The 12,040-nt window shown below is 54.1% G+C and overlaps 6 protein-coding genes across 6 annotated transcripts; 5 read left to right on the top strand and 1 right to left on the bottom strand.

The window, feature by feature from the left end:
- Window positions 1–82: 82 nt before the first annotated feature.
- On the top strand, window positions 83–1,716 carry JN550_011147 (uncharacterized protein; the record flags this gene model as incomplete). Its single annotated transcript, XM_049309481.1, has 2 exons — window positions 83–246; window positions 321–1,716. 2 exons carry the CDS (start codon window positions 83–85, stop codon window positions 1,714–1,716), a joined length of 1,560 nt encoding a protein of 519 aa, XP_049166947.1.
- A 444-nt stretch (window positions 1,717–2,160) lies between these two features.
- Window positions 2,161–2,859, top strand: JN550_011146 (uncharacterized protein; the record flags this gene model as incomplete). The annotated part of the gene is made up of 1 exon (XM_049309480.1): window positions 2,161–2,859. One exon carries the CDS (start codon window positions 2,161–2,163, stop codon window positions 2,857–2,859), a length of 699 nt encoding a protein of 232 aa, XP_049166946.1.
- An 890-nt stretch (window positions 2,860–3,749) lies between these two features.
- On the top strand, window positions 3,750–5,028 carry JN550_011145 (uncharacterized protein; the record flags this gene model as incomplete). The annotated part of the gene is made up of 2 exons (XM_049309479.1): window positions 3,750–4,034; window positions 4,099–5,028. The coding sequence occupies 2 exons, from the start codon at window positions 3,750–3,752 to the stop codon at window positions 5,026–5,028; spliced, it is 1,215 nt and encodes a 404-aa protein (XP_049166945.1).
- A 323-nt stretch (window positions 5,029–5,351) lies between these two features.
- JN550_011144 (uncharacterized protein) lies at window positions 5,352–7,563 on the bottom strand (the record flags this gene model as incomplete). The annotated part of the gene is made up of 3 exons (XM_049309478.1): window positions 5,352–5,396; window positions 5,465–6,949; window positions 7,015–7,563. 3 exons carry the CDS (start codon window positions 7,561–7,563, stop codon window positions 5,352–5,354), a joined length of 2,079 nt encoding a protein of 692 aa, XP_049166944.1.
- Window positions 7,564–8,230: 667 nt separating this feature from the next.
- JN550_011143 (uncharacterized protein) lies at window positions 8,231–9,387 on the top strand (the record flags this gene model as incomplete). Its single annotated transcript, XM_049309477.1, has 3 exons — window positions 8,231–8,323; window positions 8,404–9,053; window positions 9,114–9,387. The coding sequence occupies 3 exons, from the start codon at window positions 8,231–8,233 to the stop codon at window positions 9,385–9,387; spliced, it is 1,017 nt and encodes a 338-aa protein (XP_049166943.1).
- A 930-nt stretch (window positions 9,388–10,317) lies between these two features.
- Window positions 10,318–10,933, top strand: JN550_011142 (uncharacterized protein; the record flags this gene model as incomplete). Its single annotated transcript, XM_049309476.1, has 2 exons — window positions 10,318–10,475; window positions 10,705–10,933. 2 exons carry the CDS (start codon window positions 10,318–10,320, stop codon window positions 10,931–10,933), a joined length of 387 nt encoding a protein of 128 aa, XP_049166942.1.
- Between the last annotated feature and the right edge of the window lie 1,107 nt (window positions 10,934–12,040).

The raw sequence follows: 12,040 nt of genomic DNA, 5'->3' as shown, positions 1-12,040 counted from the left end.
CGCATCTTCAACCATAGGCTAACTACCTGGCTGAGCTGCTGCTTCTCCATTAGTTTTATCAATCTTGTAGTATACCTTCACAATGGGCATACAAGACAACATCCCACACGCTCAATCCAAACCCTTGGAGGCAGCGCCCGAGGTGCCGGTGTCGACTATCGATGTCTCGCGATGGTGGCGCTACAAGAACCTTAGGTCCATGAACCTTTGGATGATCATCCCTCTCTTGTCGATTTTCTGTCAAGGGTAAGCAGCTGGACATGCCGCCGTACCATATCCGCTCTTCTCGATGCTTGGCAGCTAACATTGCGGGTTCTCAGTTTCGACGGCTCCATGATGAACGGTCTCCAATCTGTCTCGCACTGGCAGTCCTATTTTGGCACCCCCAAGGGAGCAACACTCGGCGTCTTCAATGCTGCGTACCCTCTCGGTGGCCTAGTAGGAGTCTTCCTTATCGCCCCCGCCGCCGACCGTTGGGGAAGGAGGATTGGCATTTGCCTTGGTGCCGTGATCACTTGTCTCGGTGCTGCCCTTCAAGCAGGTGCAAAGGATATCGCCATGTTCACTATTGCCCGTGTTTTCATTGGAGCCGGAAGTGTGATTGTTGCCGGTGTCGGAGCGCCTTACATCACCGAGATCGCCTACCCGACGCAGAGAAGTACGGCTACAGCTTTGTTCCTGACTTTCTACTCGGTTGGCTCGATCGCAGCTGCTTGGTGTACTTTCGGCACGTTCCGCATTGACGGCGACGCGTCCTGGCGAATTCCTTCAGCTCTGCAGGGCCTTCCTTCCTTGATCCAGATCATCTTTATCTGGTTCGTTCCCGAGTCTCCACGATGGCTTGTGAGCAAGGGTCGCCATGAAGAGGCGCTGGCTATGCTCGTCAAATATCATGGCGAGGGGAACCCTGAAGACCCTGTTGTGAAGTTTGAGTACCAAGAGATCACCACCACGATCGAGGGCGAAAAGGCAGTGGCTCAATCCAGTTTCTTTGGGTTCCTGCGGGAGCTGATGACCGGGCCTGGCAACCGGAAGAGAACCATGATCATGATATGGGCGGCGATCTGCTCCCAGATGTCTGGCAACGCTTTCGTCTCTTACTACTTGTCGCCCATTCTCTCGTCCGTCGGCTTGAAGTCGGACCTCCAACAGACCTTGATCAATGCCACCTCTCAGATGGTCTCGTGGTTCTCCGCCATCTACTTTGCCACGCTGCCAGCCCGGCTTGGACGTAGGACCATGTTCTTGTGGTCTCTTGTGTTCATGTGGATCGTGGTCATCTGCATTACGGCAGGTAGCGCAGAATTTGCCAAGGACAACTCCAACAAGGCTGCTGGATACTCGGTCGTTGTTTTCCTATACCTGTTCTCTCCGGCGTACAACTTCGGTTTCAACGGTAACTTGGGTCTCTACATCCCCGAGATCCTGCCATTCCACTTGCGCACCAGGGGAATCTCTTTCTTCTACTTTGTGCAGTTCTGCTTCATGATCCTATCAACCTTCGCGGTGCCAGTGGGTTTGGAGAGCATCCAGTGGCGCCTCTACATCGTCTTCGTCATCTGGGTCGTCATCGAGTTTGCTGGTGTGTGGGTTCTTTTCCCGGAGACCAAGGGTCCATCTCTGGAGGATGTTGCCCTGATCTTCGATGGCCCAAGCAAGAGCAAGCAGATGGAGCTTGATCACGATGTAGAGCACCAGGAGGTCAAGGATGCCTAAGTGATGAATCGTGGGCTACACGAGCGATCTTAGCAGACACGAATATTATTAATGAAAGAAGACGAAGTTTGGCGAACGTCTTGTATGGCAGGTTTGAACGGGCGATGATGAGGCATCTAAGATCCAATGTTGCATTACTCATCAGATAGTCATTGAAGGGACTAATGATGGTCTTATTAAATCCTCTAAGCACTTTTACTCAGAATCACGTGCCTGTCTCCGTAATTAATTTTCATGTAACCACACCAGGGGCTTGATTCCTTTGCCTCTCAGGGAATATTAGCCAGAACCTCGGGTTCAGTACCCAGGGGCTGAAGCGTTATAATGGGGACGGTCTAAATGGCCCCGCGCTTACCCTCAGAATATCGCTTGTTTTTCTTGATGGAATCATTCTTCACTGCTATTCTCGAGTTCCAGTCCGCTATTAAGAATTCACACTCAAAGATGCTGTACTTGGGCGGTGGAGGCTCGGAAGTGGACGAAGCCAGGTCATGGGACCTGGTCTTCCAGTCAGGGCAGCGGATTACTGTTTGGTCCTTCGCTCAACCTTCTAATAGGATACGAAGGGTAATGGACTGGGTGAGCTCGGCTCTGTCCCAGCGTGGACATTTCTATATCCAGCTTGGGGACAGAGGTCCACGCTTCGGGCTCGAACAAGCCGACGTCTTGGTGATACCCGGTGGTAATACACTCAGTTTACTGCAATGGGTGCAACAGAACGGCTTTTTTACAGCAGTGGCAAGTTTTCTGAAAGGTGGAGGCAAAGTGTATGGTGGGAGTGCAGGCGCAATCCTGCTTGGCGCAGATATCGCCATTTGCGACGTCAAGAACGGAGGTCTAGACGAAAACGAGTATACTTTGGAGGATACGCAGGGCTTAGACCTCTTGAACGGCGCTGTGGTTTTCCCCCATTTTGACGCGGGGAGTTCTGCTCACTTTGTTACGTGTCAGAAGTGGGCAGACGACCACTCCGTCATAGTAAGTGCTATCCCGGAGAAGTGTGGCGTGGAAGTAGACGAGACAGGGATATTTCGAAACGCTGGTCCTGATTCAGTCCACTTGTTTAGACACCGAAGAGACGCGGCGTCACTCATTTCAGGTGAGGATTGGTACATCGATGGGAGAGTAACTGCTGTCGATTAAATGTCGAGCAACTGGTCTCAGGGGGTTGATCAGAACCCGAATACTTGGCTACTCGTTTGCCTTATGGACTCCAAAACCGGTCTCACATTTAACGGCTAAGTTGGCTTAATGTGTCAGCGCGTAGGCGCGTTGCCGGGTGCATACTCAAGTGTCCTTCATAAGTTGTACAGATATTTTATGGCTTGCAATATTGAAGACCTTTTCGTCACCCCATGACTAGTCCCCTCCCACCCTTGAAATCCAGACTGTTTTATTACGCGTTGCTGGTGTGGGTTGGACTTCATATCAAGAAGACCGCGGTCATAGGGCTTCTTCACGCCTATTACTATCGCTGGGCTTGACTCCATATAGCTGGTGCTGATGCAATGGCTTCGAGTATTGATATTCTTAAGCCTTCTTCCATTTGCTTGGAGAATGTTGTAGTTCAGGATGCCTGGTCGGCAATGCGAAGTAGTGCTTGGACAATGGTAACAATGGAGCGCGAGGCCGCCAGTTCTCCAGGTTGATACAGACATTTCTACAGGCCTGGCGGTCACAAACATTGGAAATATGTGCTTGAGGTAGACGATAAATGAACGGCTACTCAAAGATGTTCTTGCGTTGCAAGTGTGGCCCTTTCCCGCGGTTTGAACGGGTAACAACAGCTCACAAAGGTCTAGGTCGTCGAAAAAGTGAACCCGCGATTATTTGAATGGCTAGCCTGTGAACAAACAGCTGCAACCTGGACAACGTGAGAAATTTCAGATCTTGGTCGATTCACTTTCTCGCCTGTTAAGGTGGGGGACGTACATAATTTCCTCTCACGCGCCTTGCCATCTCCCACCAACTAATTTCATCACATTGCAGTAGCTCATCGGCGACTGCATCACCATCTTCTGCATTCCGCCAACATGGACCTAGAGCCAGTCGGCGATGCGGACGCATCCATGGCGGACGCGGCTGTAGAGAAATTGCCCGGCCAAAGTCAGATCGAGCGACTGCCCGCCGAGATTCGCGCACAGATCCTGGTCAAGGTACGACCTAACTACATACCATGTCTAGTGCTATCATGCAAGGCCTTTCACGCCGTGTTCAAGGACATGGAGCCCTTCATCGGATTCGAGCTCATCCGAACTCACTGCCCTCCGGAGCTTGTCCAGATCATAGTAGCACACTACGTGGTTGTCACGCGAGGAGTAAGTCAACAAGCGAGCACTGCGACTCCATCACTTGGTTCACTCGCTGATGCTAACCTGGTAGTGGCGTCCTCCGAGCCAAAAGGACTTGCCAATCGACGACATGAGGCACATGAGAGAGTTCTGCCGGGACTACTTGGACCAGCGTGGGGTTCTGGCTCAGCCCAACCCGCACTTTTCTTTCCAAGAAGCGGAAGCCATTCACGCCTATTACCACGGTGTTACTGGGGTAGCGAAAATAGTGCTCACAGTCATGCGGGTGAAGCTGGAGACTTTTAACAGGGCAATCACTCGCTGCGCAAGAGCGATCTATCTCCACGACATGCTAGGCCACTTGCTTCACAACAATAAGGGCGACGACTGCTATCAAGTACGCGATCTCTCAGGTCCCTGGGATGTATTCTGGCAGGGAGTACCGTTCTGGGAGTGGTCAAAAATGCACACTATGCATGCATTTCTGTTGCAAACGGCCGCCGACGTAGGTGGAACAAACCCAGACTTCGGTGTGAGTGCTCTCGTTTACGAAAAGGAGGGGGTGAGATGCTTCTTCCCGCGGCTGGTGCGCAGATGTCTTCAAGAGTGCCCCAGTCAAGAACATGTCTCGTCACGTGCGTATGAGTTTGCGTCCGTTTACATGGTCAGGCCGGAGCAGCGTGCTATGTTTACGAGAGCAAATGGCACACCTGATCTCGCCGCTGCTTTTTCTGCTCCTGTTCCAGGCGACGACGGCTCGCGGGACGCATGGCTGTGGTGGTTTGTCTACTCGAGGTTGCGGATTCGTGGTCACCCGCTCCCACCTTTCTTTCAACGCGCCAAAGAGCAGGAGACGATGGAATTACGCGGCGAATGTGGTATAGGCGTCGCCACATCGGGCGTCTTGTTCCTGGATCCTGAGGACATAGAGGAAGTACTGGGAACTCAACCTACAGCCCAACAGTGCGCTGCCGCAGTGCGCGGGATATCTGTGGACTTCGATGCGTTATTCCTTCGGTAACAGAGTGCGACAGCTAGTTAAGGGGGCGAGGATGCAGTGTGATCTCTGGTCATTTGGATGCGGCAGCAATCCGTGAGAACCAGGATACCGATACCTTGCGAGAGATCGACCCCGACGGTAATATTATGGTTATGGTACAGGAAAAGACACAGAATGATTTTGGCAACAACTGCAAATGGTCTCCCCGTGGATTGGTCTCGCTCATCCGAGAATATTTGGTGATTTGTCTTCTTCTATGTCCCGCCCACTGACAGCTGTTGGACTCGCGTCTAAACGCCGTTATATGCACATCTATCTCTACAAATGTTTGCTCTCCATGGTGTTTACACATTAGGTGACAGTAAGTCGTACTTCACACACCTCTCGACCTGTACACAGACGTGTTAGCGGCATCGTTTCTGTGGTATACCAAACGACTGGGAAAGGTGTTACTTACATCTTCGATGCTGGCCTGCATAAACCGTCTGGCCTCTAGTCCAACCCAGACCACGAGCATATGCAAGTCACCACCTCTAACCATCTCGGCACCGCCTCGCGCTCCAAGTTCTCTGAGGATGGGCAGACTGCTGCTCAGTAGGTCAACATTGGGGTCGAGGGTTCGGCCAATGCCCTCGAGAAGCAGGATGCTGATTACAACGTTGACAAAATCGCCTTCGAGGCGGACGTGGTGGCCACGGACCATGCCCAGGACCTCCTGCAATATGTCGCCGATCTTGACGTTGCCGAGCGCCAGCGTGTTGCTCTTGACGTTGAGGACCAGGTGCTGCATCTTGAGGGCGAAGACCTCCTTGTCCAGCACGGCATCGGGTTGGCGGCAGCGCTCGCACATCAGGTGGCCAGCCTTGTAGCCGTCGAACTCGGCCACAGCCCGGAACAGGTCCAGGAAGTTACGCCGGTTGGTGGCGTTGAGCTCCGTCACCAGGCCGGTGTCGATGAAGATCAGTTGGGGGCGGTATCCCTCGGCATCGATCTTCTTGAGCTCGGCCACCCATGCCGCAGGGTCCTTTCGTTTGCGGTAAGGGCGGAGACGGGCCAACACCTGCTCCGTGACATCTTCTTGTTCTTCCGGGTGAGGCTTGTGCGCATCCCTTCCAGGATGCCGGAGGCCGGGAATATTGGGCTGCTTTGCCTGGTAAAAGCGGACCATGATGTTACCGGGGTGCAAGTCGGCATGGACAAAGTTGTCCAACAGGAGCATGCGCAAGAAGGCGTCTAGCCCTTCCTGGGCGATCTCCTTCTGGAAGACGCCTCCTCCGTTCTCCATAAAGTCCGCCAGCGGGATGCCCTGAGCAAACTCCTCGATCAAGACATTTCGTGTCGTGAACTCGAGATATGGGAAGGGGAACCATGCAGTCGTCCGGTCCTTGAAGTTTTTGCGGAATTTGGCAAGGTTAGCTGCTTCAATGCGCAGATCCAGTTGAAGCTTCATCATCTCTCCAAACTGGGCGACCTCATCTGGCAATGAGAGCCACTCGATGGTCGGGATCATGTTCAGCGCGGAGGCAAAGAAGCCCATGATCCGCAGATCGCGGCGGACAGTCCTCTCAACCCGTGGGTGCAAGACCTTGATAGCCACATATGTCGAAGGCACCCGCCCCGGCGTGCTCTTCAAAATAGGGTCTACGTTCTTGCGCACGTTTTGGCGGAGGTTTCTTTTGGAGTCCGAAACGTCAATGTCGGCTGGCCCAGCCAAGTCTGGCTTCAACTTGGCCTTGTAGACCTGTGCGATAGCTCCAACGCCCAGGGGCGTCTCGTCGAACTCCTCGAAAATGTCCTCGAACTTCCTCCCCTCGAAGGCAGCCTCAAGCGTCCGCCTCGTGGCGTGCATTGAGTGAGCAGGGGCATTAGAGTGCAACTTGGACATGATGTCGCACATCTCGTTTGGGAAGATGTCTGTCCGCGAGGCAGCCCATTGGCCAAGCTGTGAATGGTCAGTGTCAGCGAACCGTGTCCTGGTCGAAGTTGTGGCGTCTGCTTCTCTCTTACCTTGATGAACGCCGGGCCTGCCCACTCCATGGCCTGCACTAAGAAGCCATACCACCATAAAGTGCCGGACCTCTCATTATCGCGATCAGGCTGTCGGTTCCCTATCCAGATGGCGGGGACTGTTATGATGACGGGGACGAATATTGCAGCCAGTTGTAAGAAACGAACGCCGGTCCACAGGGGCTCCCACAGGTATACATCCAAGTAGTATATGATGTTGTGCCCAAGTCGGGTAAGTGCGCTGCTGCTCGTGTCGTCTTTGTTCTTCTCGATCTCCTTGCGCGACACCTCGAGCATGCGCGCCTCGGACGTCTTTTCGGTGCCCGCATTGTCCTTCTCGGCCAGCTTCACAAATGCGGCCGTGCCGAGGGCGATGCCTTGGGCGGTGGCGTACAGCGTGTACCTTGTCCGCCGTGGATTCCTCCATTGCGAACCGCCATGTCTATATGTCGACTGCCATCTAGTGCAGGCTGTGAAGTTCGGCGGCTTCGGCCCATTCGCAATGCCTCGGCGAGCGCACAGGCGGCCAAAGAGCAAGACCGACCTCATCTCGACGGGGCCAGACTATAGTTATCGATTGCTTGCAGTCGCATTATTCCATGACGGCGATATAAACCTCAAAGTCGTTGGGTAGAGGGAATGCGACGGGGGTTCCGACGAGTCTGACCGGTTCAGTGCCTCCGAAGGGCCGACACGTGCTGGAATGATGCAGTAGACGGACCGCGAAATTCAGTGACGTACTTCAATCGTCGTGAGCCGGCCCATGCCGCTGGCTGCCCAGGATCGGGATCACTGGGCGCTAACTCCTCTAACTCAGCACCTGGGCACCTGGGCCTGCTGGGCATGCCTTAGCAGGAAAAGCAGGGCGGCGCTTCCGGGACCTCAGGGCCCTCTTACCATAGTAGGCGGGCTGGGACCCCCCTTTACACGCTAAGAGCAGAGGGCAAGGAGAGCCAACCAGCGGCTGGGCGGGTCGCGTCAGCAGGGCGGCGAATGAGCGACGGCCAATTCTGCATTTCCCGTGCGCCGCCGGCCTGCCGGGTCTTTATCGCAGGCAAAAAGTTGTCGCATCTTTCTTATCACACCGAGGAGAGGGCATACTGCATCCTCCCGTCTACTCTACGGACAGAGCAGCTTCACCCCAGCGCGAAGTCTCTGTCGCTAGCTACTCCTCCTCCCACGCACTTGTATTATATTCAACTCATCTACAGACAAAATGGGCTGGTTTTGGGCAGATGCTCCCGTCGGCAGGGTCGAGACGAAGCCTTCGGCACATGATGCTTTCGTCGCCGACGGACGATCACCACCTGTAAGTCACGACACCATACACCTCATCGCCTATCGCCCGTTCTTCTTCCCTTCGTGTTCCTGTATCTAATAACCATGTAGCCCCAATGCCCCATGCACAAGAAGACCGCCGAAGCCCTAGCATCTCCTCCCTCTCGACCTGCTGCTTGCCCCGTCAAACACGACGCCTCGGCCGCTCCGCCTTCAGCGTGTCCCGTCCCTCACGAAGCCAGGATGGCCGCGAAAGCCGAGCCCGAGCCTCAGTCCACCCTGTCGAAGCTGAACCCGCTCAACTGGATGTTCAGCGACCTGTCTCAAGCTCCCGCCCCGGAGCAGTCGCATTACCTGCCCACCGAGCGTGAACCCTCGACGATACCCAGGGGCGATGGCGCCGGCAACTGGGAGTACCCGTCCCCCCAGCAGATGTACAACGCGCTCCTGCGCAAGGGATACTCGGACACCGACGTCACGGCCGTGGAGAGCATGGTCAGCGTCCACAACTTCTTGAACGAGGGAGCCTGGGCCGAGATTATGGAGTGGGAGAAGCGCTTCGCCGGCGGTCTCAAGCGCGGCTGGCAGCTGTGCTCCAAGGGCGAGCAGAACTTTGACAAGATGGCCAAGAAGTACGGCTACGAGAAGGAGGTCGAGGATTTGTCCCCGAGCTTGATGCGCTTCCAGGGTCGCCCCCAGGAAATGACGCCCAAGGCCGCCATGATTCAGGTCATGGGCTGGCTGTATCCTGCCATGTTTGGGTAAGCTCACCACGCGCGCAGAATATGGCCCCAGGGACGAGAACTAATACGAACACGCAGAACCGAGCCTCCTTTCGACCGCCACGATTGGTTCGTCTCACGCGACATCAACGGACAGCAGAAGGAAATCCGCTACGTGATCGACTACTACTCCGGCGGCACCGAGGAGACCGGCGAGCCTATCTTCTACCTCGATGTCCGACCTGCCGTTACCCCCACCCAGGCCGCCGAACGACTGATGAGATGGGGCTGCGACACCTGGTGGAAGGCATCGGGCGGCGATGTACGCGAGCAGGAGAAGTGGGAGGCGCGCCGACAGGCTCGAACCTCGTGAGATTGGCTCATCATGAGCAATACAGCGCGTGCAGAGGGCCGTACGTAAAAGGAGAAACCGACTTGGGCCGCATTATCAGGGAGAACGGAGTTTGGCATGATTTAAAAAGGCTGTACACAATTGCGACGGGCTTTACGGCACTTTGGCCTTGGCCTCGGCCTGGATGAGTAGACATCACGACTCACGCGGCTTGATTTTTCATGACGGACATGGTAATTCTGTATATTATATATGTACATACACAAGCTTCAACATCCCCTCTTCAAAACGAAGCATCTATAATACACCTGCACTCTGAGCCTCATTCTCGACCCGCCCTCATCAAAAGGAGATCGAACCCGGCCTAGCTGGGGACGCCTCAAATCCAGCATCCCCCATGTCACCTGCAATTTTCCACGACTGGGGATGTAGTCTGCGGGGGAGAGGCCCCAATTGAGCGCCGGAGAGACGGCTCAGCGAACCGGGGAGACAGGAGAGGCGAAGCGAGAAGATGCCACCACGACATGAAAAGAGAACGTGCCCGGAATAGAGAGCCCAATAAATAGCATACCACGTTCTTCTCTGAAGCCAGGCCATTTTCCCCCAATTGATTGACTTCCCCCATATTACCAGACTGCATCCAGGTAGCCTTCCCCTCTCAGCACTGCGATTGCCCTTGTCAGTAACCTGAAGCTTTTCCCCGGATTCCAGCCTGCCTGGCCCATCACCACACACACCCCTCCCACCACCCCCAAAACGGACCTGCTGCTGCGCTGTAACGCCCGCCCACGCGCCTCAACTCGCTTCGCCCGCTCAGCTCGGCATTGCCCTCGGCCCAGGGTGCAAACTGAACAGCGTGTTCGATTCGCCAGAAGCCCGCCTGAGTCGGTATTCATAAGGAGCAGGACCACGAATTTTGTGCATAGGAAGGGAGAGAAGAGATATACAGAGATGTTGGACAGCGTCTTCCCCCCGCAGGACCTCAGCCTCCTGCAGCGCATGATCTTCATCTGGGTCTTTATCGCTAGCGGCCTCGTCGTTACCGTCCAGGTGTCGCAGTCGTGGGCCGACCCGCGCCCGCGATGGACTGTGGTCACCCCGGAAAATAAGTACGTTCAATATTCTTCATGAGGCTTCGTTTTGCAATCACATGTTTTCCCCTTTTTCTGTATTTGGCTCAATGATACTGCTGTCTTACCTTTGCATTACTACCGCACTGGCTTCTACCTCTGGCAGCAACACCTAGCTTCAGCGGGTGGGGTTGCCTCCGATGCACTTACACGAGCCAAAGTCCACAGTGCCACTCGTCGCCGCAACAGAGACTGACCGAGGAAACAGGCCGTACTGGTACACCTACTACACACTCGTCGCCTTCCTCTTCATGCAGATCGCCTACGGGCCGCTGCGCTGGCACCTCGAGGGCGTGCTGCCCTGGAGCCTCGAGGTGCACGTCCTCGACGCCCTGTGGATCGGGCTGCTGAGCCTCGAGGCCTGCATGCTGGCCTACGTCTTTACCCTGCGCATATCGGCCGCGCTGAGGAGGCAGGAGAAGGTCAAGGAGCTGTAGTCGAGAGAGAATAGTTGCAGATAATAGATTCAGACAATGCTTTCAATCGTTACATGTGCGTTGGAATCTGGCTCTCTAGGGATGCCATTGTGCTGGACCATTGAACCTGCTGCAGGCTTTATTGCTACGTGCGCTCCAACTGATGTAGAACTAGCACATGGACGCGGTATGTCTTCCCAAAATGAGTGACCCCTGGAATCATTAGAGCAGAGTAATAACTGAGCAATAGGTCAAAATACTCCGATGACAGTTCTTGTTTCGAAGATGATATGGCTTTCTTCACAGCCGAAATGACATTTGAATACCTATCGCTGATGTAATTGTGCTTTGTCCCCAGCCAATCAGACACAAAGAATTTTGACTCTTTTCATGGAATGCACGGCTATTACATTGTCGAAGATATTGAGTAAAGTCCCATCTGGTCTACCCATGTCGTATTCTGCATTTGGTAGAACTGTATTGTCGATTTCATCAGTGCTGTTGGTGAGATATTGCCGCGTGTAACCCATCTCATGGGTATGTTACCACAATGTTACCAGCGGAGCCGCACAAACCCAGCCAATGTGGTAGCAAGTTCTGAGCCCAAAAGTTAATCAAACTTTGACGCTGCAAACGCTGTGTATTGTGAACTGCTTACTTTGTGTGTTCGAAGTTTCGCAGTTGTCGTTGCCCCGTGGCTTGTCACAAATAGGCTGTTGGTGTCCGCTCTACAGAGCTGCGGTCCAATCAAAAAATCTAACTGTTCTTTCAGCACCCACAATCCAGCGGCTGTGCACACTGGCGTGACAAACCGAACTCCCCCACTTACATGTGTCTGTGTCTCAGTGGGGCCGGGCTACGAAGATCACCTAAGGTCCAGTGGTTTACCAACCTAAACTATGATAAGCCAACTGCACTACAACAACAGGGGGTGTGGTCTAGGGGTATGACGTTTCCTTCGCATGCAATCTCTTGTATGGAAAAGGCCCGGGGTTCAATTCCCCGCTCCTCCAATTTATTTTGCTGTTTTCGCAATCTCGATGTTGGCTTTAAGTGTTGTGATCCTATCATGAGAATTTTACATCATGTTGTGAGATGCATTTTTGTGGCTTCTAGATTGCTGCCTCA

The sequence above is a fragment of the Neoarthrinium moseri genome (assembly GCF_022829205.1).
Source record: "Neoarthrinium moseri strain CBS 164.80 chromosome Unknown scaffold63_Wmoseri_CBS_16480, whole genome shotgun sequence".
NCBI lineage: Eukaryota > Fungi > Ascomycota > Sordariomycetes > Amphisphaeriales > Apiosporaceae > Neoarthrinium > Neoarthrinium moseri.
The sequence above is the reverse complement of the archived record's forward strand: the minus strand, read 5'-3'. Positions and strand labels throughout refer to the sequence as shown.